The 26,184-nt window shown below is 33.1% G+C and overlaps 2 protein-coding genes across 2 annotated transcripts; both read right to left on the reverse strand.

The window, feature by feature from the left end:
- Positions 1-6,917: 6,917 nt before the first annotated feature.
- On the reverse strand, positions 6,918-8,750 carry LOC132030180 (transcription factor MYB74-like). The gene is made up of 2 exons (XM_059419706.1): positions 8,400-8,750; positions 6,918-7,779 (listed from the first exon to the last, which is right to left on the reverse strand). Exons 1-2 carry the CDS (start codon positions 8,663-8,665, stop codon positions 7,086-7,088), a joined length of 960 nt encoding a protein of 319 aa, XP_059275689.1. The 5' UTR covers positions 8,666-8,750; the 3' UTR covers positions 6,918-7,085.
- Positions 8,751-14,593: 5,843 nt separating this feature from the next.
- Positions 14,594-25,832, reverse strand: LOC132030181 (ABC transporter B family member 2-like). Its single transcript, XM_059419707.1, is given in 13 exon segments — positions 14,594-15,319; positions 15,411-15,823; positions 16,161-16,408; positions 16,488-16,729; positions 17,100-17,539; positions 17,793-18,172; positions 19,755-19,997; positions 20,000-20,297; positions 21,188-21,447; positions 22,247-22,447; positions 24,465-24,640; positions 24,810-24,864; positions 25,437-25,832. Coding segments are annotated over 13 exon segments (3,783 nt in total). The 5' UTR covers positions 25,716-25,832; the 3' UTR covers positions 14,594-14,771.
- Between the last annotated feature and the right edge of the window lie 352 nt (positions 25,833-26,184).

A 26,184-nucleotide genomic window follows, 5' to 3' on the forward strand; every position in this document is an offset into this window, starting at 1 on the left:
ATCTACGGCCAGACATACGGTCAGTGTAATTTATACGGACCGTATGTTGGTCCGTAGAAAATGGTCGGGGCAGATTTGAGTATTATTAATAAGGGGTCCAAGTTATTTCATTTCATTTCCCCTTCACTCCCCTTCTCTCTAGAACATTTCTCCACACTTCTCCCATAAGAATTCAAGGGATATTAGTGATCAACTTTATCAAGCCAAGAGAATCAAGTGTAAGAAACCTATTAAAGTTCATCCAAGACAAGGAATCCAAGTGAAGGTGAAACTAGGGTTTTGCTCAAGTGAAGTGTTTCCATCCAAGGTTCATTCCTACACCATCTAAGGTAAGTTTTATGGTATTTCCATGTTGTTTAAGGTATTGAGAGGTTGAAACACTTGGATTGTAGAAGAATATAGAAAATAGGTCATGAATGTGGGAATAGTGTCATTTTTGAGTAATAGCTTAGATTGAGTCATGATTCTTGATATGTTGTGATTATGGTTATGTTATAAATGATGTTAAGAACATGGGATGGACAATGTATATGAATGAATGTAATAGCGTGCTATGATCATGGATATGGATGATTGGAAGTGAATTGAGAAGTAAGGATAATGTAGGTGAATAAAGACTATTGTTATGATGTTGTGAATGTTATTATTGATGTTTGGGAGTTGATATATGATATGGAGGAAGTCGTATAAATAAAGGAGATGTTTGTCCAATTTTCTTTAGCTTTAGTCATGTATGCTAAGCTATCGATTTTCTAATGATAGTATAACTCTAATGAAGGTAGAAACGTGAGCATTGAAGGACAGCGTGCAAGTGACAGAATAGTTGAACGGAAAAGTATGTAAGGCTAACTAGGGCTGGGCATAAATACCGAAAATCGAAAAATCGGACTGAACTGAACCGAACTTCAAGAAACCGAAATCGAAATAACCGAACCGAACTAGTTTGGTTCAGTGTTTGGTGTTCACCTTCAAAATACCGAAACCAAAATAGCCGATCCGAACTTTGATGAAACCGAACCGAAGAACCGAAATTTAAACCAAAATTTATACATTACCCAAAGAAATTAAAATAGTCCAGACCCATTAAGTTTAAGCCCAAAAAAACCCAATTGTAATAAGCTCTCTTTTGCTTTTGTATCCCTAATTTTTCACTTCAGTTGAGAAAATCAAATATCCTTAACAAAGAAAGGTGACTAGGATGTGTCTTTAGGATTAATGTATGTCCTTTATGTGTTTTCTTAATTATTCTTACTGTATATATATAACACCTAGTAATCCTATATTATGGTTATGGTTTTCTATTCTTGTGTATCCTTTTTGTTTGATTTTGATTTTAATTTTAATTTGTTAGTTTTATGTTTTGTTGCTTTTGTGAATATGAATTAGTGTAAATGGAATCGCTTCTAATATCATATAAAAAAAACCGAATTGAAAAAATCGAAACCGAAACCGAACCGAACCAAACTTCAAAAAATCGAAACCAAAAGAACCGAACCAAACTAGTTTGGTTCAGTGTTCATTGTCCACCTTCAAAAAACTGAAACCGAAATAGCCAAACCGAAGTTTGATAGAACCGAACCGAAGAACCGAATGCCCACCCCTAAGGCTAACCCTTCTTTCATAAGGCATGGTTCTTTGGCCAAATATCAATTCATCTATGAGCCTATGATGTCCTCCAAATGATTCTATCTTTAAAAGCTACTAAGCTCATGATTCTCGATATGATACGATTGTAATAAATTCCTTATATGATGATTAATCCTCTAGGGATAGATGTAATGAACGACGATAGTAATGACGTCAAAGATGCTTATGAGCTCCTATGTATATGTGTCTATGTATGATTATTATGTAACACCGAGCTTATATGGCCGGGTATGTTATGTATCACACGCACACCACTGCAGTTAGGTACGGATAACCCTGAGCCTTGGTAGGGCCAGGTATGTATACTCACCGAGCTTTGCCATAGCCAGGTATGTGAAACACCGATCCTTCATGGTCGGGTATGCTATGAATATGACTATGTAAACGAATTATGAATATGAATATGAATACGATTATGAATATGAATATGGGTATGAAAGTGTAAATGAGTACGGATACGAATACGGATACTGATATGGATGTATGTACACGGTTACGCATTAGAAATGGAATGTCCCTATGAAAGACAAGTAAGTGTTTACGACGTTGGATCTACTACCTCCCATCTTATGCTATTTCTTATGTTTCTTATTATGCTTCTATAATGATGTTGATCATGCTTTACATACTCAGTACATTCTTCGTACTGACGTCCTTTTGTTTGTGGACGCTGCGTCATGTCCGCAGGTGGCCAGGGAGACAAACTTGATCTATAGCTTTATTACACAGGGACTACATAGCGGAGCTCTATTTCATTTGGAGCTACAGCTTTTGGTATTTATTCTTTTGTGTATATATTTATGGGCACGGCGGGGTCCTATCCTGCCTATATGATACGACATACTCTCCTTAGAGGCTCGTAGACATGTGTATATTGTTAGATGTATTTGGCCTTGTCGGCCTATGTTTTGGATATCATTTTGTTAGCCTCGTCGGCTTATATACATTGTTGTGGGCATACTTGTTGACGATGATATAAATGTATTGTTGCCCAATGGAAATAGTATGAATGAGGGATAAAAGTATGATTTAGCTATGTGGCTCACCTAGATATAAATGTGAAAGTGTGATAAGAGGTGCCCGGGTGGGTTAGCACCGGGTGCCCGTCGTGGCCCTCCGGTTGGGTCGTGACACATTTATATTTTGCACTTTTATTATTGCATTACTTTATAGTCGACTAGTGTTCTCAGGTAGTCGACTGTCTGAGCGAAAAAGTTACAATTCACCCCCCCCCCCCCTTCTCGCACTTTCAATATGGACTAATCTAGTTTTTATCCAATTTTGTTTATTATTACTTTCTCAGCCATATCACCTCCTAGCACTACTTCTTTAGTGATCTTAAAGCATAATTTGTTCTGCTAGGCAAAAGTTTTTGGTAATTTTCCCTTAAAGGATTAATAAGAATCATTTTGGTCCCTCAACTATTGATAACTTTCGATCTAAATTCTTGTAATATCTTGCTCAACACATCTAATTGTTAATTGATTGAAATGTGCGTGTATGTCAAACTGTTTTTCTTTATGTAAGAAATATGTTATATTTTAGACTATTTTTAGATCTATGTTACTATCGAATATAGAGTAACAATACAAGGTTAACATAATACATGGCTAATTAAATGGTAGAAGAATTAACAATTATGGTAAAATTGTGAATACCACAAGCAAAGAGGTCAAAGTGCATGTTTCTATTAATTGAGGGTAAAATATGCTTAGTCAAATAACACTAGAACAAAATATAAAAATGTTAGGATGAAAATCATTTTCAACCCCAACTTTGCTTTAAAAATCAAACTCCCTCCTCAACTTTGAACAATAGACATTTCCCCCCCCCCCCCTTCCCCCTTTATCCTAGGAAATGACTATTTCACCCTTGTTTTTTAAATCCCCCATAATACATTTTTATATTATATATAATATTTATTTTTTCAATCTAGGTATTTATAGATTCTTATTTAAGTTCATTAACATTATAAGTAGAATAATATTTTTATGAATTTGTAACAAAATCTAATGCTATTTTTAATGATTGTTATTTCAAAGATTATATGCAGTAAGTATATATGTATATACCTACATACATGTGTGTATATTTAAGTTTCACTTCTCTCTTATTCTTTATTGTTTATATAAATAAACAAGTTTTGGTTGTCATTAATGGAATATTTTTCTTAAATTATAGTAATAAAATTCATTTACAGTATAAATAAATCATTTTTAAAAATTTGCCTCTATTTTTTAATTGTTTTTGCATTACTTGCATAAAAAAAATATTTATAAAGCTATTATGATCTGTTATTTTTCAGTTGTATAAAATCAATATTAAAGTTTTGATTACTTTTAATAAAGTTAATTTTTTATTTATTCTGCTAATTAAAGTTATTATGATCTGTTATTTTTCACTTGTATAAAATAACTATTAAAGTTTTGATTACTTTTAATAAAGTTAATTTTTTATTTATTCTGCTAATTTATTTTATTATAGAACATCATTAACTTATATTCTCAATTAATATTTCTCACTTTTTTCTTCGTCTAGAAGATAATATTTACTTTTTATGAGAAATTTGTTACATAAATTAAAAAAAATGAGAAGTATCATGATTTTAAAGAAGTAAAAAAAAAAAAAAAAAAAAAAAAAAGACAATCTGATAATGTAAGGGTAAAATAGGCATTTTAAAAAGTTAATTAGGATAAAGGGGGGAGAACGTCTATTGTTTAAAGTTGAGGGGGGAGTTTGATTTTTAAAGCATAGTTGAGGGGTGTAAATGATTTTCACCCAAAAATATTATCTCTATTCTTAATATGTATTACAGTAACTGTTTTATATAAGGAAGAAGAAGTAAAGACCATTAAGCACCCAAAATTGAACTTTTTTTTTTTTTTTTTTGGTTCATATAAAATTAGTGTACTGTATATGTATATCGAGTTTAGGTATTATACATGCATTGTCAGTGCAAAATACAGGATCACGGAGCTTATGTATTACTCCTATTTATGAGAAAATTAAAGAAAATAACCAAACATTATATTAATTAATAGTGATTTATATATATTTATATTGATTTGTAAGTGGAAAGGATCAGATATATATGTTAATATCTAAATATGGGGCCCGTGCACAGCACGTCAGCACGGGCTAAGCACCTCTAGTATAGACAGAACCAGTCAAGCAAAAAATTGGACATCATGCTCCAACCTCTTGTGCAGCTAGCAGCTGAACACAAAGAACGAGCCAAATCATCCACCAATTTAGAGTGGCATATTCAGTAAACTTTGGCAATAGATCCAATAATCTAGCAAAAGCTAAGGCTATGCTTTTTGGGATCAAATGGTGCATTTAGATTGGCGTCTCCAAACTCATTCTTGAAACTGGCTCCATGTTACTCCAAGCTTGGATCAAAAAAGTTTTTAAAATTCCCTGGCAAATTGACTCAATAATCAGAGATATAAGACATTCTTTGAATGGAACTACATGGAACATGCTACATTGTTATAGGGAGGCCAACATAGTAGCTAATAAACTTGCGACTCTAAGTCACTCAACTCAGAACTCCAAGATATACAACTCTTTTGAAGAACTGCCAAGGCAAGTGAAAGGACTTGTAATTATGGATGAGTGGGGATATTCTAACTTTCGAGTTAGGAACAAAAATATCAATGAAATCAAGTTCTATGATGTGGTACCTCATGTATAGACTGACCCTCATCATTTGGGCTCTTAACGGTGGTTATGAGAGTGTAGCCCTCAGTAAAGTTATAAAGTATGGTCTTCATTTTTGTGGATATCTCAAGACTAGTTCTTGTAGAAGATATCCTAAAGCAATGAGCTTGTTCATTGATTTTAGAAACTGTGGAAAAGGTTAGGCTAATTATACCTCTAATACATGTATTCTCCTTTTGGTTATTAATATACGAGGTAAGGGTCAAGCCTAATTCTCCATCCCGAAGGTGGCTTTAAATTTAAAAAAATAAATAAAAAAAATCATCCGCTATATCCCACTGAGCTACTGTGTCTTTAGTTTATAGTCTACCATGTTTATCTTTACCAATTTTTATGGATAAAACTAGCCCCTACAAGAAAAAAGAATAAATAACTTCTCCAAGGATAATAGTTCTCTTGTTTATAACTTGAATATTAAAATCAATTTACGTGTACCGTGAGTTTTTAACTGATATTTGTGTTTTCTAAGCAGTACAATATTGGGTAAATCTATTCATCAGGTTTGAACAAATGTGAACAATGAATTTCTAACAAACAAATGTGAACAATGAATTTCTAACAAACAAATGTGAACAATGAATTTCTAACAAACTTTTTTTTTTGTTCTACTAGCTGGATATAAATTCTGATCTTGCATGGTTCTCATTTCTATTTCATCAACTGTCACTTAGGCTACTTTAAGACTGTTTGCTACACTTCCCTTATTTTAATCTTAACAATCATATATTGCTCCTGTAAAATTTGAAATGGAGTACTTCTGTTTCCTCTATTAGACTTGATCTAATATTATCCCTATCATTAGGAAAAATTCTTGTTTTGGCCCTTGGCCTTTGTCGGAGCTTTAGCTGAATCATTAATTTTCAATTATAGTCAAAAGTTGAGGAATAAATCTGAATCATTATTTTTAAAGAATTTGGATATGTGGAATTCATCTATTTCATTTTGTGGTTCCATTAAAAGCAAAAACAAATACAAGTCAAAGTTTAAACGGACTAGAAGTGGAACAGAAGGCAAAATTAAGTAATCTTGAATAATATCATCATGGGCAGGTTGTTCTTTTACCTTATAAAATTAAGGTAGCTTAGCTTAGATGAATGGAGATACACAGGCAAAAATTTAGCGAAAAATCTCAGACCTTTTCCAATAATAATTTCAAGATATAAATTAAATTTGTCGAGTTTAAGTCTATTAAATAGAATTTGTCTCTTAAGAATTTCAACAGTATTATTTACTAGTGAGATATAATGGTAAAACCATGGCAGCTGACTCATTAATTTCGAGGTGTGTTTTGGTAAGTAGTTGGTGATAGACTGATAGTCTAGGTAGGAAACGCAAACGCTGATAGTTCAGGTAGAAAACTCCCCAAAAGTGATACTTTAGATGTGTTTTTTGACCATTATCTCTTTGCTACAACATTTAAAGTATTCCAGAAAATGAGATGAAAGAAACTAAATAACAGCTCCAAAAATATACACTGTACACAGGGAAATAACACATTCATAAAATTGTGGTCCTTAACAATATTTACTGACCAAAATATAACAATATTTACTGACCAAAATATATCCTCACTCCACATGAAAAAAAAAAAACAAAAACAAAAGAAAAACCCATCGACCAAGATTCTAGAGCAACTAAATATAACAAAGTTAAGAAAAAATAAAGGTAAATCCATCACGACATGTAAGATAAATTAATTAAGAAAAACAATTAAATCATTGGAAAATGTCATTCCAGAAGGAACTGTTGTAATCATCATCACCCTCATGATTTTTCTCCAGTGCTGCAATATTATCATTAAGTTGCGAGAATGTATTAGGTTCATAATCTTGATTAATTACATGAGCATCAGCTTCAAGCGAAATATAATCTGTCTGTGTCTTTGAACTGCTGCTTAGTCCTTCAAAATTATCTACCTTAATATTTGAGTTAAATTCACCCTGATGATAGGATAATTCTGAGGAATTTGAAATGCAAGAAGTAGAATTATCCAATTTTGGAATTGTACCACAATCTACTGGCAAAGAATCCAAGAATTGGATATTGGTACAGACATTTGCAACTCCCTCAGATGGAGGGATAAAATGACTTGAACTTGTTGCAAAATTTTCTTGAAAATTGGTTATGGGTGCAAAAAGGCCTTGTAAAAGATGTTGAATTTTGGTCATTTCTGTAACTTGTGCTTGTAATCTGAGAGCAGATACTAAGGGGTTATTCATTAGATGATGATTATTATGGTTAGAAGTGAACTGATGAGAAAGATTTAATAGCAAATTGAGGTCAGATATTGGTTTGTGAGTTCTGGGGTCAATTCCTAATTTGAGTAGTTTTTTACGCAGATGAGTATTATAGAAATTTTTGATCTCATTGTCGGTTCTTCCTGGAAGATGAGCTGCAATTCTTGACCACCTACAAGTAAAAGTTGATATATGCATGAGTTTAACTTTAGTATAATGACGATATAAATAAACTTTTACACTATCGGATCACTTATGTGATATAATTTGATTCAATGTGGAATTCAAAAAAGAAATGAAGACTTTAAAAAGTATAAATTGGAATGGGGGAGTATATAGCTACAACTCTACAAGCAACATAATAAGTAGGATGAGCAACTTGAAAACTAAGCCTAATTATCTGTTATAACTTGTTAAAATATATTAATAAATTAATTTTTCTTTACTTATTCCGGTGTATCATTAATCCTACATTTTTTCCTTTATTTTAGTTTTATTCTGTTGTTGGAGAGAAGATGAGGGATTGGGGGGTTGTGGTTGGGGGGGGGGGTATTGAAGATTGTAGACTTTTAAACTGTCTCAAATTATATGACATTATTTGATTAGACACAGAGTTTAAGAAAGAAAGAATAATTTTTTTTTGAAGTTTGTAGTCTATAACAAGTTTTAGACATTAAATCATTTTATTAAATGTAAAATGAGAATTTCAAATCTAAATGTTAAAAGATGATATTATGTTTCAGACGTACTAAAAAGAAAAATATGTCACATAAATTGGGAGAAAAATAATACTTGTTTCCAAGAAGAGAATGTAGGTTGATGATGGTTTCTTCTTCTTCAATGGAGAATGCTCCTCTTTTAATATCAGGCCTGAGATAATTAGTCCACCTTAATCTGCAACTCTTTCCACATCTGTTTAAACCTGCTTTTTTTGGAATCAATTGCCAATTTGTATGGCCATGTTTAGTAATATAATCCATCAATTTCTCGTCTTCATCTGGTGTCCATGGCCCCTTCTTTAGATCTTCATCAACGTTGCAGCATGGGTACCTCCCCATTTACAAGTATTTGAAAGAAAAAACGAAGATAGTAATTTTGAGACTTTGGTACAGAGAGTTGGAACTTAGATGTATAGTTTATGAGATATAAGCATAGAAATGATGGCTTTTATAATTGCATGGACATTATTCTTAAATAAGGTCAATTTTTCTTGTCCTATATTAATTAATAGTAGTACAGAGAAAGGTTGAATCGACACGGCAAGGAATGTAACAAAGTCATCTAGAGACTGTTTTGGCTTAGTTATTCAGCATGAGGAAGAACCAAATTGGTATATTGGTTGAATTACAATAAGGATTAGGTAATGTAGTATCAATCTCATAGAGTAGAGGAAATGTATCTTCGATAATTATTTTATAAACACGTGTAGGAAAGCTACCAAAACATTATTTTTTTCTTACTTGATATTCTTTCTTATTTCTGTTGATAATTATGGTTTAAAATTCTAGAAAGTAGTCAGTTCAATAATAATTAATTGGAAAAATGGTATCACCTGATATGGAGAAAGATTATCTGTGAATGCATTGTTAAGATTATACTGACGAGTAATTTTTAAGTAGTGGTTAAATAATTTGAGTGTAGTCGAGTTGTATATATATATATATGATCTAGCTTACTTTGGTTTGACTTCAAAATGAGATCCAGAATTTTAATTTAATTATATTATCATCTAATTTGTGACCCAAATTTAAATTTATAGAATCTCTATGTCTTGATATATTGTTTTATACATAACAGATCGAACAACGAATCTAGTGGAAATTGAGTCGGGTCTAATTAATCAACCGGAATACTTTAATATAGTTTCACCATTATTTTGTGGCTTACATATTTTGCGCGAATTTTGTAAGATTTTTTTTTATTTCACAAATTTGTCAACTCAAATCTTATACTTTTGGTCCACTAATTGGTGAAAAGAACTGAAACCTCACACATCCAGTTCACAAACTCATCCTCCAAACTGCCCCAGTGATAATTTGCTGGAAATTTTGGAAGGAATGGACAGCTTGCAAATTTGGAAATCAAAGGAATATGTATCACAACATAATGGAATACCACTCAATTTGGAACACCCAAGCAGTTGTACAGACAATGTACCCAACATGCTCTCTTAGGTACATGTCATAATATGTGTGACAGTTGAAAGGTTGAAGTCTAGAGTGAACACCAAACAAGTCACTTGAATTAAACTTGAAACTGGTGAGTTCAAGATCAATGTGAATGGAAGCTACACCAAGGTAAGTGGAAAGGTTGGAATACAGGCATAATCAGAGATAGTAATGGTAACTTTGTCATGGCTTTCTTTTGGTCTATTCAAAGCAACAATAATAACTCTGCAGAAGCTCTAGCAGCCATGTATTGAGTTCAACTGTGCATTGATAATCACATGGAAAGCTTGAACTTAGAGCTTGACTCTTTGATGATCGTCAATAGGGATATTGCCAACATGAAGCTGAAGAAGCAGATTTCTAAATATTTGATATGTGCAAAAATGCTACTGTTAGAATATCCACTGCTATAGAGAGGGCAATCAAGTGGATTTTTTTAATTCACTAAATTAGCATCAGACTAGTGGAAACAAAACCTTCTATGCCTCTCATCAACAACTTTCAAAAGAGGTTAAAGGTCTGATTCAACTGGACAAATGACAACTCTTATGAGGGAGGAGATATGATAAAGTAATTTCTTTGTAAGTTGAAGTTACCTTTCTTTGTTTGAAAGAATTATGTATAGGCTTAATTCTTTTTGTAAATTTCTTTTTTTGGGATCAAATTGTATTGATGGTTATGTTAGATCCATGTCCTCCTCTAATCTTGTAAGTTTTTGCAGCAATAGACATGTATGGTCAAGCCTAACTCTCCATACTAATGGCTCGCAATCAATGTTATGGTTTATTGGAAAAAAAAAAAAAAAAACTTGTGTCTTATTGTATGATGAGGCACAAGGTAAAGCTTTTCGCCAGAGGCCTAGAGTCCGTTTGGATTGGCTTATAAGTTAATCAAACCAGCTTATAAGACATTTTTAACTTATTTGAGTGTTTGACAAAAATAAAAAACAGCTTAAAGTAAGTTAAAAAGTGCTTAAAATAAGCCAAAACCAAGAAGTTGCTCAACCACAACTTATTTTTTTTGGGCTTATAAGCCATTTTGGTTTAACCAACAACTTTACCCTTTTATCTTTTATATTTTCTGTTAATTCCAATACTACTCTTACTTTTAAAAACCCTTTAAGCACTTTTATCCAAATACGTAACTGCTTATTTGTAAAATAACTTTCAGCACTTAAAAGTACTTTAAGCACTTATGCTTAAAAGCTGCTTTTTTTTCAGCTAATCCAAATGGGCTCCTACTTATGTTAAAGAGTGGGACCATCTCACCTAAAAAGCTAAATTATCAGAGAGAGCTATTTTTATTTAACTATAATTATATCTTAACACCTCCCCTCACGTGTGGGCCTGTTTTTTATGGGTCAAGCACATGACATATTTTTTGGGAATAGGTGGCAGTAAAATGTAAACTCAAATCCTCTATCTACTCTGGTATCATATTGAAGTGAGATCATTTTATCTAAAAGTTTAAACCGTTAGGAAGAGCATATTTTTATTTAATTATATCTTTGCCAAGTCATACCTAAATAATCCAAAGGTTTGTTTGACTTCAAATACGTATTTAATTTTGTTGTAGACATTGTCACATAGCATCATCCAAATCGTCATCATTTTTGTCATTTTCAAACTATCTACCAGTAGCTAGTAGGTACTGCTTTGTCTCTATATCTATTTTGGCTCTTCTTCTCTCCTATATTCTTCATTTTAAGTTCTTTACACACGTAGACTCTTACCTACTTTTTCTAGATTTCCATGGTTGCGTTCAATTCAACAACTTTATATAACAAAATGGCTAGATTTTGGTTTTATAAGTGTTAACAGAGTCTAATTAATTAATGGTTGAAGATTGATTAGAACTTTATCAGACGTCAACTTTTATAATAGCAGCAAGGTCAAAATTTCATCGTTTTTTTCCACAAAGTACAGCAAAATATAGTAGAAAGGATACTCAAACATTGGAAACGAATGCATTTTAGTATTTTACGTGGAAGATTATCAATGGATTAACTCAATTTGATTTTGACTTCATGTGTAATAAGAAGATAAAATTCAAGGTTTCTTATGCCCATAAACAACAGTGACATTTTCTTCTAGTCTCAAAGTAAAAAAGTGTATTTCATCGAATTGGGAGTAACTTAATTAATTAGGATGAGGACAACATAATACAATGATGTCACTGGATTTATTTTGTCAATAGGGAGTTGAGAGGAAGGTAAGATATGCTGAGAAAATTATTTTCTCTCTTGATTTTACTGTCTATTCACTTCATTTACAAGTTTTAATTCAAATACGGTATAGTGTCAAGGAAATGGAAGAGAAAACATTTGAAACGACAATATTGTTGTTTGATTTTACTCAACAAACTGGGATTAAATTTTCTTATGAAAATGACCTTGGGGTTTCTTTACAATGCAGAATCACATTTAGTACCTCGATTTCATTTGCCCAACAAAAAATAGCTTATAGACTGTAGTTCTCATAACCTTCTAAGAAACTTCCTCAGGGATGATATTCTACATTTCTACTCCAAAGGAGTGGTTGTTTTTTGCTTTGTTGACTATAAGGAGACAAGTACAAGCTCATTTATCTGACTTAAATTAATTTATTGTTCATTTTCCGGAATTGACATTTCAAGAAAATGTTAATCACGCTAAAGGATTCATGTATTAATTAAATTAGAAGACGATTATTCAAATGACAAGTGAGATTTTAAGTCTTATCTATTACGTAGCTTTGATCTTTGCTAGATAAAAGCCGGTAGCTTCAAGAAAAATATGCTATGTACGTAATTCTTTGACGGAATGAATCGGCTTGATTTCCATATCACTTAAGAAACTTATCTTAATTTTCATTAGACAAAAATTATTCTTAAGCTAAATTAAATAAGGCTACTATACAAAAAATCCAAATTTATAGGAAATTTGGAATTTGAACTGTTCCATATATCTGGAAATTAAAATAGTACTAACTTAGTCACTTATTAACAATGCTCCAAATATCTAGTAAGTGTATTATATTGCTCCAAATCCAATTACTTGAAAAAGATAAGGATTAATTTATTCTATATATGCTGATTGTTGTGCAGTAAAAAATAAGTACAATTTAACTTGGTATAGAATGTTACTTGCCTATTTTGTGGCTTACTAATTCTACTAAGGCCAAAGGTGCAAATACACCCCTTAACTTTACGATTTAGATCAGATATATCCCCTGTTAAAAAAGTGGTGTATATATACCCTTACCGTTATAAAATGGTGCAAATATACCCCTGTCCTTACACAAATAGTGCAAATATACCCTTTTCGCTAACGGATTTTTTTCAAAAATCATTTAGCTTATTTTTTAATTAAAAAAATGTCATGTGGCTTTAACAAAAAAGTCTACCCATTTTTTTTTTAATAGACATATTTTTCTAACTCCACATGGCAAATTTTTTTCTAGTGGGTCGGGTCTGGTTCATTTAAAAAAATATCTATGGCTTTAAAAAAAATAAGTCTACCCGTCTTTTTGAAAGAACCAGACCTGACCCACCAGAAAAAAATTATCATGTGGCTTTAGAAAAATATGTCTACTCAAAAAAAAAAAGGGTAGACTTTTTTTTTTAAAGCCACGTGGTATTTTTTTAATTAAAAAATAAACTAAATAATTTTTAAAAAAAATCCGTCAAAGAAAAAGTGTATATTTGCCCTATTTTGTAACGGCATGAGTATATTTACACCACTTTTATCATGGGGGATATATCTGCTTTAGATTTTAAAGTTGAGGGGTATATTTAGACCTTTTCCCTTATACTAATTATGAATAGTTACTTTTAAGGTGACGACCATATAATGTAATTTCTTTTAACACTTTGTCAGTATATAAAAGTTAAATCCAAAAGATAGTTGTTGGAGTTATTTCAATTAAGAAATGAGGATGTAACTACAAGTGTCTAGAAGCAATATTTCTTCTAGTAGTATTTTCTATTCCGTACGTAGAAAACGTAACAATTAGCAAATAAGCCGGAAATGAGAGTGACACCTAAGACTTAAGAGCAATTGACTTTAGGAGTACTATTTTTCCATGGAGATAGTTTGATAGAAAATCTGCAACTATCATTTTCATCCATTGATGTATAATTACTTGTTGGAAGAAACAACTAACAGATTGATCGATTACTATCCTTTGTTTTTGACCATTGAAATGTTCATTTGATCATTGGTCTCTTTTATGGGAGTAGTTAAACATATTATCCTTGACGTGAAAGCAATACATCCAACTTGTAATTAACCCTCTTTATCTGTTTATTTTTTCAAACAATTAACGAGTTTATTCTTATTCTACTTATTCTCTTCATTCTTTGGGTCAACCTTCTTTTTTTATTTTTTTTTCATTGGGTTGGGGAGGGAGGGTCGGCATATACATTATAATTTAGGCTTAACTTATATATACTGATAGTGTTGAAATAAATACACATTAGTGTATTTTAATCTATTGTAAAAGATTAACAGATAACCTACCTAGTTTTCCAAGAATCACCACCTTTTATGAAATGTTAAACTCTGCCATTGAAGCAAAGATGCAGTTAGAATCACAAGACGAACGTTCTGTAGTTCTTATTTCCTTTTTGGGTCCGAAAAGTTATATAGTTCTGTAGTAAGAAGTAAATGAACTAGAAATGGAATATTAACTACCTTTTCTTTGGTGTCAAATCGGAAGTGATTAACCAATTTTACATTTACGAGCCTAAGTTTTCAACATTATCTCACCCTCAAACTAGTGAAGTAAGCATTGAGCCTTCAAGAAGGAGAAAATATTCCAGGGGAAGAACAGTTAAAAATGGCCTATACAACAAACCTGAATACAAAGCATAAGAATGATCAAAGAGGCTGAGCCTTACATTTTTAACGGTAGATCAAACAGAAAATTAATGCAATTATATTAAGTATGAAAAGAGAAAAAGAATTTTACATATTGAGTTTTTTGTATGAGAAAATATCTCCAAGTATGTTGGTGTGCTAGTGCTGTTGCTGCTGTTGCTGTAAGTTGATTAGCTTATAGTATGCTCCATCCTTGTTCTCTACCAATGCAGAGTGAGTTCCTTGGTCCACTATTTTCCCATCTTGTAAAACAGATATCTGATCTGCATTTTTTATGGTGGATAATCTATGTGCCACGATGATAGTAGTCCTGTTTTGCATCAACCTGTCCAATGCTTGTTGAACTATACGCTCAGATTCCACGTCCAGAGCACTTGTAGCTTCATCTAATAGCAAGATTTCAGGGTTCTTTAGAACAGCTCGGGCAATGGCTACTCTTTGCTTCTGTCCACCGGACAGTTGAACTCCTCGCTCCCCAACTTGGGTCGAGTAGCCATGGGGAAGAGCACTAATGAAATTATGTGCATTAGCAAGCTTAGCGGCTTGAATTACTTCCGCCTCAGATGCCCCCTCTTTTCCATAAAGGATGTTTTCAGAGATTGATGTGGCAAAGAGTGCTGGTTCTTGTTGGACGAGGCCAATGTGCTTTCTTAGAGACTTGAGCTTTAGCTTCTTGATGTCTTTGCCTGTGTAAATTCACATCACTAATATGATTAAATCGATCTATGCTGAAAGTTGGAACATTTCTAGTTCAAGACACTACAGGTATAAACTTACCATCAATGATCACTTTCCCAGATATTGGATCATAGAATCGTAAAATAAGAGCCAGTACTGAGCTTTTACCAGAACCACTCTGCCCTACAATCGCCATACTCTTTCCTGCATGCACTCTCATATTGAAGTTTTTGAAAATGTGAACATCGGGTCTTGCAGGATAGCAGAAATCAACATCCTTAAACTGAATTGTGCCCTCAACCCTAGTTACCTCCTCTCCAATGTCAGTTACGATTTCTGTCCTCCGATCAAGCACTTCAAAAACTGATGCTACCATCTGGTTTCCTTTTATGAGGTCTGGCGCCATAGCAAGGGTCTCTCCCATAGCCAAAGCAGTTACAATCAGAACCATAAACGATTTGATAACAGATTTGAAGCCGGTTAGCTCCTTCCCCATCAAAACGGAACCATACCTAGACAAGGTTTAGGAAGAATACATGTTAAACTACTGCGAGCTCAAGTGAAAACCGTATTGGTACAAGGCTGTAATCTAAGTAAATAAACAACTGTGATAATGTATGCAACTGGCAATCTACATTGCTAAACTAGTACTAACTTAATTTTTCCCTTCTGGATAGTTTGTAAATATGTGAAAGAAGTGCTAAATTTATCTAGTCTCAGAATCATCCCCATATCGCAGTATGTAAAGTGCAAGTATGCCAAAGCACTTGACTAGACTGCAAGTTGCCTCCACCACTCAAAAATAGCCCCAGCAACCAAGAAATAAGATGAATAATTACGATAACATACCATAAGGCAAGGGCGTAAGAGGAGAAGATGAAAAACTGAGAGACTCCGTAAAAGATCCCGGCAATTTGACCCCTGGTAAATGAACGCTTTGCAGGTTCAACAAGTTCACGAGCATAGAGATCAGTTACCTTCTCCTCAGCACAGAATGCTGCAACAGTTCTGATGTTACTTACAGCCTCACCAGCAAACATATTAGCTCTGAGATAGGCTTTGCTCAAGTCACCACCAAAGCCTGACATAAAGAGTTTCTGAAAGAATAACAATACCTATCAACATAATGATATGAAAAATATAATTACAGATGCTGATGAAGGGAAAAGATCGAACCTCGCTGATGTGACCGCTAACGAGAAGTGGGTACATAGCTATGACAATAAGAGTGAGCCTCCAATTCAAGATGAATGCAATGACGAAGGAAGTGAACACCAAACCCACATTCTGCAGGAGAATAGTAGAGCGATCAACCACTACAGTTCGCAATAGAGTAGCATCACTTTCCAATCGTGATGCAAGTGTAGAACTTGAGTTGTTCATCTCATCAAACCATCCTATCTCATTTCTCAGCATAGCTGCAAGAAAATAAAGAAGAATTTTAGGGAACTATTTATTATTTGACTAAGACGGACAAAAAGGACTTACACTAAGAAAAAAGATATCAATGCAACATATTAATAAATATAAGAAAAGTATGATTCATATTTATCTGAAACCATTAATCCAGACAAAAGTCTATTTCTGGATTAATGATTTCAGATAAATATGAATCATAGCTTTTTTACATTTAGAAGACATTTACAGATACAAGTTAAGCAATTTGTTGGTTAAAGGGCTGATACTAAGAATATAGAGATGAATGAAAAATTATGCAATTACAGTTCTACATATTTACACGATAAGCAACCTCTTGTAAAGCAAAAACATTGGTCATTATATGATTACCAGAAAACATCATTTCTCTCACGCGAAGCGTAAGCCGCTCTCCTATGATTCCAAAGCAAGAATGTGCAATGGTGTGAACAATGACGGTTAATACTGCAGCTCCCAAGAACAGGAAACAAATCTTCTTCACTTCATGGCGTGTTGTGTCCCAATCCATGTAGTAAGACACAAGGGCCTGTGACACCCCTAAGGCAAAGAGAGGCATCTGAGCTCCAGCAATAAATGCACAGATAGTTCCAATAACTCCATAATGCCATTCAGGACGAATCATTGAATACAATCTCCTTGCGGAAATATTTGGTGATTTAACATCCTCTACACCATCAGCACCAATACCGCTAACAGATTTTTCAGAACGAAAGCTAGCTCCACGGCTTCGCGTTGTTGTTCGGGATAACTCACGGGAATACCTTGTGCTGCTTTCCCGTGAATACCTTATGCTGTAGAAAAAGATTAAGCAAATTGTGCATATAATGATTGAAACATCAGGTCTGACAGCTTACAAGCAAGAAAATGCCACCATCTTTTATTATTTGTTTGAGCCCACATTAGCAAAAATTGTGAAAGTATCACTAGAACTAGTCGTCAAATGCATGACAGTAGGGAGCTGACTCCAATGCAACAATAAAGAGGATATACATCACATTTCTGATATAGTTTGTAATAGAACATATCAGCAGGTAAATACTGTACCTAAGTGGTCGTCCCATGGTTGGCCCTTGAGAAGGATGGCGATGCGAAGAAGCTGCTTGTTGAAGTTGAGCAAGTGATGCATAGGCACCGTTTGGTTTCGAAATAAGCTCCTCATGACTTCCAGTTTCTACTATCTTGCCATTGTTTACAACCGCTATGATATCAGCATTTCTAATGGTAGAAAGGCGATGAGCAACAATTACAGTTGTTCTTCCCACCATCACACGATCAAGAGCATCTTGTACACTTTTTTCAGACTCAGCATCAAGTGCACTCGTCGCTTCATCTAATAGAAGAATTGACGGATTCTTCACTATAGCACGAGAAATTGCAATCCTTTGCTTCTGCCCCCCAGATAATTGAACCCCTCTTTCACCAACCTGTAAATGATGTGGCCTCAGATATGTATGATATTATGTTTTATTAAATTAAATTGTCAGTCTTACGAGGCCTTTCTTGAATTTTCCTGTGAAAAGTGAGAAGAAGACAAAAACTCTAGTTGAAATTTGTTTTTCTTCAAACAATATACAATAGAGCTCCTTAAGTAGGAATTTTGAGTTAGGCAAGGTTCTTAATCATTGGGATCCTTAAATATGTCATAATCAATAAGAATATTCTGCATAATTTTCTTAATATCATTCACTGGCACGTTTATTAAGAATATTCTACGCTATATTTTCAATAATTCTCTTGGTTTTCAAGGCAAACATTTCAATGCTAGACAGTGAAGCAGCTTGACTTTGTTTATTTTGAAAACAGGAAATACTAATAAACCACTAGAATAGTAAATAATCGCCTAAATAGTGCTTTTGAATACTGAACAATTAACGAAAAGAAAAGCAGCACCAGCATTCTTCTCCAAAAAGGATGCTGGTAATGCATAGCGAAAGAAAGCCCTTGTAACACACGGGAAAAGTAATCTATTCTCAGTTATTGGAAAGAAGTATGGTGCCAGAAATCTCCAAAAGACCATCTTGCTTTTTTGTCGGCTGAAGAGAAGCCAAAATAGTTACCAAGACAATGACAAGAAATATAATTTTTGTAGGAGGAACTCAATATCCAAATAATTCTACCATGAAAAAAAATGAAGGTAGATACCTTTTTTGGAACAATAACCGGAAATTCAATGTTCAAGGGAGGGAGTCAGTACCCACATTTTGATATTGGAAGAAAAAAGGAGAACAGGACATATCCACATAATGACCAGGAATTTAATGTTCAGAAGAGGGAAACGAATTCATGTTGCTCAGATACAGTTGTGGACACCCGCCACCCGGTAGGGATGCAGATTCAGAAGACAGGTTCTTCATCACCTAAATCTTAGGATTCTGAGATATGGATGAGAGTATGGGTATGGCTGTTAACACATATATTTCGACAATTAATTGAAGTTATTAAGTTAAAGCTAGTGTAATTAAATTCTTTTGTAAACACTTAATATTTTATTCATAAGTTATCTCGTAAAATAGCAAAACTGTTCTACCACTTTATGTGTGTGTATATATATATGACATAATCCCAAATTTAGACCAAATACCGTATCAACCTATACTTCTTGACCATACGTGTATCCAGAACACCCAAGTTAAGTTGACCAAATCCAGCGCCGATCTCACACCCAAATCCAAATTGTGTCGGATCGACATGGACCATGGGTGTGGCAAAGATTTTGAAGGTCTTGAGCAACATAGACTCATATCTCAATACCCAAACTCTGATACAGTGAGAAGAAAGAAGAAATGTTTTGCTTGTAAAGACGCGGAAAGGTTTTGCACTGCAGTTGCTATTTTCCATTAAACAACTATACACACAATGAAATGAGCTATGTAAGAACATTTAAAGCACAATCAAATGGAAGTACTTAGTATGTAATAAATAAATAGAAGCATCCATATAATTCTCTTTGCTATAGCGTACATCTCCTAGTGCATGTACAAATAGTTTGTGAAGGACCGAATGTACCTGAGTTTCAAACCTATCGGGGAGGTTGTTGATGAAAGTTATTGCCTCGGAAAGTTTGGCCGCACGTGCAATATCTTCTAGGCTAGCATCACTTTTTCCATAGAGAATGTTCTCTCTAATGGTTGTAGCAAAAAGGGCAGGTTCTTGATTTACCAGCCCTATCTGCTGTCTCAGCCACTTCAAGTCCAGGTGCCTAATATCAGTTCCATCAAATAATATCTGTCCCGAGAACGGTTCATAGACACACGTTCAATCAAAGATATAACAGTACTTTTCCCTGATCCACTTCCTCCCACAAGAGCTACAACCTTTCCAGATGGAATATCAAGAGAGAGCTTGTCAAAGATCACCACATCGGGACGAGATGGATAGCTAAAACATACATCTTTAAATTGTATGTGTCCATCTACTTTGCTCAGCTGCTGACCACTCTTGGAGCTGGTTTTACTGACAGTATCTCGTTCAATCATCTCAAAAATAGGATAGGCAGCTGACTTAGCCCTGAGGAATGCTGTAATATCTGGTGCTGACTGCCCCAGTGACCTGAGAAGCAGTTAAAAGTTAAATTGAAGCCAAGATTCTGCATAAACAGAACAAAGGCTGGGCAGCTAGTGAAGCACCTACTTTACGACCATTCAAAGTCTGAAGTCAAGATGTATGCAATGCAAAACCTTCCAAGATACATAGACGCACATAAAGACCTCTATAAACTAAGGAAAAAGTTTGACCAAGGATAGAAGTAATGAGTAGCTTGATCAATAAGGATGAGACACGATGTCACGGGCATCTGCTTTCTCACTGACTTTTCATTAATTAGAGCATGGCCTATAATGGGTAACTTTAAGAATTGCTCCAAAATCTGAAACCTAGAAAGGATAAATGAATGTATTATCTATCCTTTAACCAATAGAGATATGTTGAAAGAACCAACTTCTTTAAACACAAATCAGGTCATTGAAATTCTCCACACTACAAGACAGCAAATTATGGTGTTTCAATTAAGCGCAATTGGTTGAGCCTTACAGAATAACCTGCCTTATAAAGTAGCCAAAATTATCTGATATCTTTGTCAGATGTAAAAACGTTTAGTCTTGGGAGAAGAAAACTACACTTGGTGTTCTTCACATCCAACAACTCCAAAATTTTGAAACAATAGTACTAAGATCAATTAGTGTTTCTTGGTTTATCAATACACAAGCAGTATGATTAGCATCAGCTTAACACAACAGGTCAATTCTATCAAGAGTCGCTACAGAGGCAAGAAAGAGGTTATTCATTATATATCATAATATATAAGTAGTAATGAGATTCAGAGAAGCACTGAACTCTCAAGAAAAGAGGGCACTAGTCTCGGTAAATACTCGTAATAGTTTAGTTGTTTAAGATAATGTTGTAAGATCATTTTGAAATTGAGTATGAAAAGAATAACTTACAGGCCAGCAATGACAACATTGAGCATGGTGGTGAAAGAATCTCCTCCATTTGCAATGTTCTTGTGCACAACAATGCTAGTGAACCACACAAGCAATGACCAAGAAAGGAAAAGGACACAATGCAAAGTGCCCAAACCCATGCCTTTGGCCAATCCAGCTTTTTTCCCATACTTATAAGTGTTCAACAAGGCACCTTTATACGATTTAACCGTCTTCTCTTCTCCAGTAAATGCTTGCACTGTTCTAATATTAGCTACAGCCTGATAATACAAAAGATCACTAAGCATAGAGCCAAAATTATGAGGATTAAAAAGTTAAATGGGGGTACTATTTATATGAACACGACATAAGAGTAATGCATGATCCTTTCTTGAATAAACTACTCTACATCTTAATTTATATGACACTCTTTATTTTTTTTGGAACGTCCAAAAGATTTGACGCAACCAATTTCCATACAAAACAACAACTACGCTGCAGTCCCAAACAAGTTGGGCCAGCTATATGAATCCTCAATTCTTCATTTAAGCGCATATCATCATCATAAGAATAACAATTTTTTATACAATTTTCAAAACTTCAAGCTCATTAAGATATTAATTTTTTTAAAATTTTATGTGATATTTTCTCCATCTAACTAACTTTTCAACCATTATCTTAATACTTTCTTCACTGCCATATACTCCCTCGTTCAAAATAATTGTCCACTTACAAAATCAAGAAGGAATTGACTTTATTCTTCCAGATTTGCCCTTAGATTTGCCATTATTAAGTATTAAGTGATCATATCTCAGTGTGTCAAGTTAATAGTAATATGCAAGTGTAGTTTAGTCAAAATATTTCTTTTTTCAAGGAGCCAGTATTTCTTAAAGAAATATGCTAAAGGATAAGTGCACACTTATTTTGAACTGGAGAGAGAGAATAATTTAAGTCAATTTTTGACATGTTAAAACAGATGTCTAGTCAAAAATACCATCATAAAAACTGGGAAACTTGAAGCACATTTCTTTTGACATCTAAGTAAGGACTTTTATGGAACAGTTAGGAGTGCATAAATACCTCTTCAGCAATTTCACCAGCTCTAATATAGGATTTGCGGACACGGGCAATGAGACCAGTGGCAACATAGGCATAAATACCACCAGCAAGTGCGATCAAAGGCACAATTGAAAGTGTCACCAAACTGATTTGCCACACTCTTATGAACCCAATTGTAAAACCAGCTAAGAAACGGCTCATATAGTGCAAGAAATTCCCTGCCTGCACCACAACTCATTTCCATTTCCATCATGTTCATTAGTATAATGTTTGTACTCAATATGAATAAACACATTTAACATTCTAATTTACGGAGTAAAAATACACGTCTAACATAACACATAGTAGGTAATAAAACAATGAAACGGTCAACCATTTTGGAATTTTGTGAATATTTATAATTAATGAGATTAAAAGTGAACATTTTTAGTAATTGAAGGTTAAATCTTATGAGGGTTAAAATTAGAGTTTACACAACAGTTCAGGGACGAACGTGTTATTAACTCTTATTAATCATAGTAAACTTATGTAGTTGACGGAAACAGTAAATATGGATGAACTTTTTACTTAGATATAGCCCTATAGAAAACAAAATACTGCTTCGGTTCACTTTTAATTGTCACTGTAGATTTTACACACTTCTTAAGAAATAATAAATGAAGTACATATTTATCCTGATATTTATATTAATTGATATATAATTGCATTGGATTTGAAAAATAATTTAGAATGAGTAATTAATGCTAAGGGTAAAATAAGAAAATAAATTATTTTTCTCTTGATATGCAAAAGTGGACAAATAAAAGTAAAATCTATTTATGAAATAGTAGACAAGTAAAAGTGAACGGAGGGATTACAAATTAAAGGAGATATAAACCCTCACATGACCATACAAGGGGTTTACGTATTGCCTTGAACTTGGTAAAATGAATGCAAAAGCTTGTTAACTCCTATTGGATTTAAAAAATATATTTAAAACAAAAGCCTCCCAAAATTGAACGGATAAGTAGTTTGAAAGGTGAGATTATATTTAATGCACATAAATTGTGTTTCGACTCTCAAAATATTCATTTACCATTTTTTATTTCTCAATTGTCTTTAGTTCTTTACGGTTTGCCTTTAAGAACAAGATGTTCTCAAAGAGTACACCGATTCTGAATCAAGTGGAAATACATTTTGTTTATAATAAAGTAATCAACGGTACGGATACATTGATAATGATACAGCATATATTATTGAATAATTGGTAAATAATAATAATAATAATAATAATAATAATGTTTTGTTGGGGAATTAATACTTACTACTATACAGGACCAACATGAGTCACAAGGAGTTCTTTTCTAATATTAATTGCTCTTCGAGCATTGATGAGTACCGCATTCAATTTGAGAAACATTCCAAAAGAATATTAAAATAAAAGAAAAAGATTATTTTAATCACATTATACTTGGAAATCCAGCTGGCCAACAGAAAAAAAGACATAAATTTATTACCATTCAATAATCGTGATTTTAGCTCTTTTCACATCCATTAGAAATAACAAATACACTATATAATTCACTAAACTATTCCTATTTATTAGATGTTTTAATGGGAATTGAGCAGTATTAAAAAGAACTAATTATTTAATGTTAAGGATATAATTGAAAATAATAGTCAACTTTAGTTTTGAAATCCTAAAATGACAATTATTTTAGAATAATCTGTTGTGCTAAAATGACTATTAGTTTGGGATGGGGAAATAATTTTAATCCAAGAAAAAAAGAAACAAATTCAAAAAAATAATTAAAGCCACCAAATTGCATTTACTCTTTTTTCAGATTAGCTGAAGGAGAGTTAAAGCCTTTCCCGACTTTTAAAACCTATGGCCCAAATTTTCCTTCGTTATAATGAATAACATGATGTAATCTTGAAGCTCCCAACTACTAACCAACTATAGAAAGTAAGCTACCATCAGAAAAAAAAAATATGAGAAAAATATGTACGAATATTTTACTTTTTCTACAATAGTATGTTTTTCATAACAACAAAAAAAAAATCCAAAAAAGGATTTTAATCTTGTACCGTTAAACCTATGTTTTTTAACTAGTAAGTCTAGAAGAGGACAAATAAATTGTAAGAGAGGCGGAGTAGCTCAACAAAATTGATGGTCTAAAGCCAGATTTTAATACTGGGCCTTAATTTTAAGAAGAAACAGATTGGATGTAGATATTGAAAAGGATGGAAATGAAAATACCTTCTCGGAAATAGCATCCTGAACCACAATAATATCACTGGTAATTGCAGAAATGACTTCTCCAGTAGAAGCTTCAGTGTCAAAGAGACTTATATCTTGATTCAACATGGACTTCAAGTATGCCATTCTCATCTTTGCTGCTTGCCTTTCTCCACTGTGCATCCAACAAGCCACCTCTTTTAAAAACAAAAACAAAACAAAACAAAAAAACAATTTAATTAGGAATTTTACGTATATATTTAATGACATAAGGACGAGAAGAATTTTTGTTATATAGATGCTTATGTATTTAGCCATTATGTAAAGAAGAAAACAAGAAGTAATTGATCAGCAATAAGCTCAAACCTGTCCATGATGCAAATAATATCACCACGCTTAGGTACACAAAATCCAATGAGTACTGCAAATAACAATCCAAAAAGGAAATAAGTTCCTCAAAAAATAATGATAAACCATTAAGTAATTGGATATATATAAAGTGTGTGTGTGTGTTTTTTTTTTTTTCATTGCCGGTCTATTTCAACATGTTATAGCAGGTCATCTATTTATTTTTAAGGTTATTGTTCCATTTTCTATGGACAATTAGTTACATGTAATAATCTGTTAAGTGACCAGAAAGCAAAAAGTTAAGCTCTAATTTAACTTTTGAATACCTAAATTGGAGCTTCATTTTTGCATTACCAAAAAATGCAGAAACTAACGATGAAATTCATCACTAATTTTCCACTAAATAGTTATAGTTAACAGAAATTTTTAGAATTTGTTGCTAATTAATAGCTCGTAGTTAATAGATTTTTTGATGATCCAACATTAAATAGAAATAGCGATGAATTTTTATTGTTTAGCCATAGAACTTATCTGTGGCTAATTCCTTGTCTTTTTTCTTGTAGTGTCATAAATTCTCTAGCATTTTCTTCATATAGAAAAGTTGTACAATTTGCAAAAGAAAAAACTAGCTAGAATATTGCATACCTTGCCAACTTTATGAGAAGTTTCAGCAGGAAAAAGGTAAGCAAGACCAGCAATATTTATCAATTTCCCAAAGAAAATGAAGAAAACAGGAACAGAAGCGCCATGTATACAAGCACCAATGGATCCCAAAAACATCAACAAATAATCATAGGAATCAGCAAAAGAGAACAGCTTCAACAATGGAACTTTCTTTATAGATTTTTTGGTTTCTTCTCCATCTTGCTGCTTCATTTTTGTAACACCGCCGACAGATAATTCATGACCTTGTTGGTGGTTCATTTTTTTGTTTTAAACTGGACTTTATTTGAGCAATATAGCGACAACAGTTTTGGTTCTTATAAAAGAGTAGAGAGGCAGTAGAAAATAAATAGGAGGGGAGGTTGGAAGATAGGTGTGGTAATTAAGTTGATTAAGGTAATATAGAGACTAGAGAGAAAGTCAAGGCAAAGACAGTTGCAAGTACGTTGCAAAAATTAAATTATACAACAACCCACCACCATGGTTGCCAATTAAGAGACTCCAATCCATATCCCAGTTCTTTTATAAAAACTAGTAGTAAAGTAATTTAATTTCTCATGGCCTATTTTATTTGTCATTATTACTAAAAGTAATTTGTGTTTACACGGAAAACCATTACAGTTGAATTTGTGTACGTGGTCAAGGACACGTGGATCAATGTAACTAAAATTATGAAATAGCAAGTAATAATTAACAAGACAAATGAAAGTAAAGCATAGCTAGTTGTGTA

Source organism: Lycium ferocissimum, chromosome 9, assembly GCF_029784015.1.
Source record: "Lycium ferocissimum isolate CSIRO_LF1 chromosome 9, AGI_CSIRO_Lferr_CH_V1, whole genome shotgun sequence".
NCBI classification, from domain to species: domain Eukaryota; kingdom Viridiplantae; phylum Streptophyta; class Magnoliopsida; order Solanales; family Solanaceae; genus Lycium; species Lycium ferocissimum.

What these genes read in the sequence shown, in the direction of transcription:
- LOC132030180 (XM_059419706.1), bottom strand. Translation starts at nt 8,665, where the DNA reads ATGGGGAGGTACCCATGCTGCAACGTTGATGAAGATCTAAAGAAGGGG. An exon ending in CATTCTCTTCTTGGAAACAA is followed by an intron (nt 7,780 to 8,399) that starts GTATTATTTTTC and finishes TTTTACTTGTAG; the next exon opens with GTGGTCAAGAATTGCAGCTC.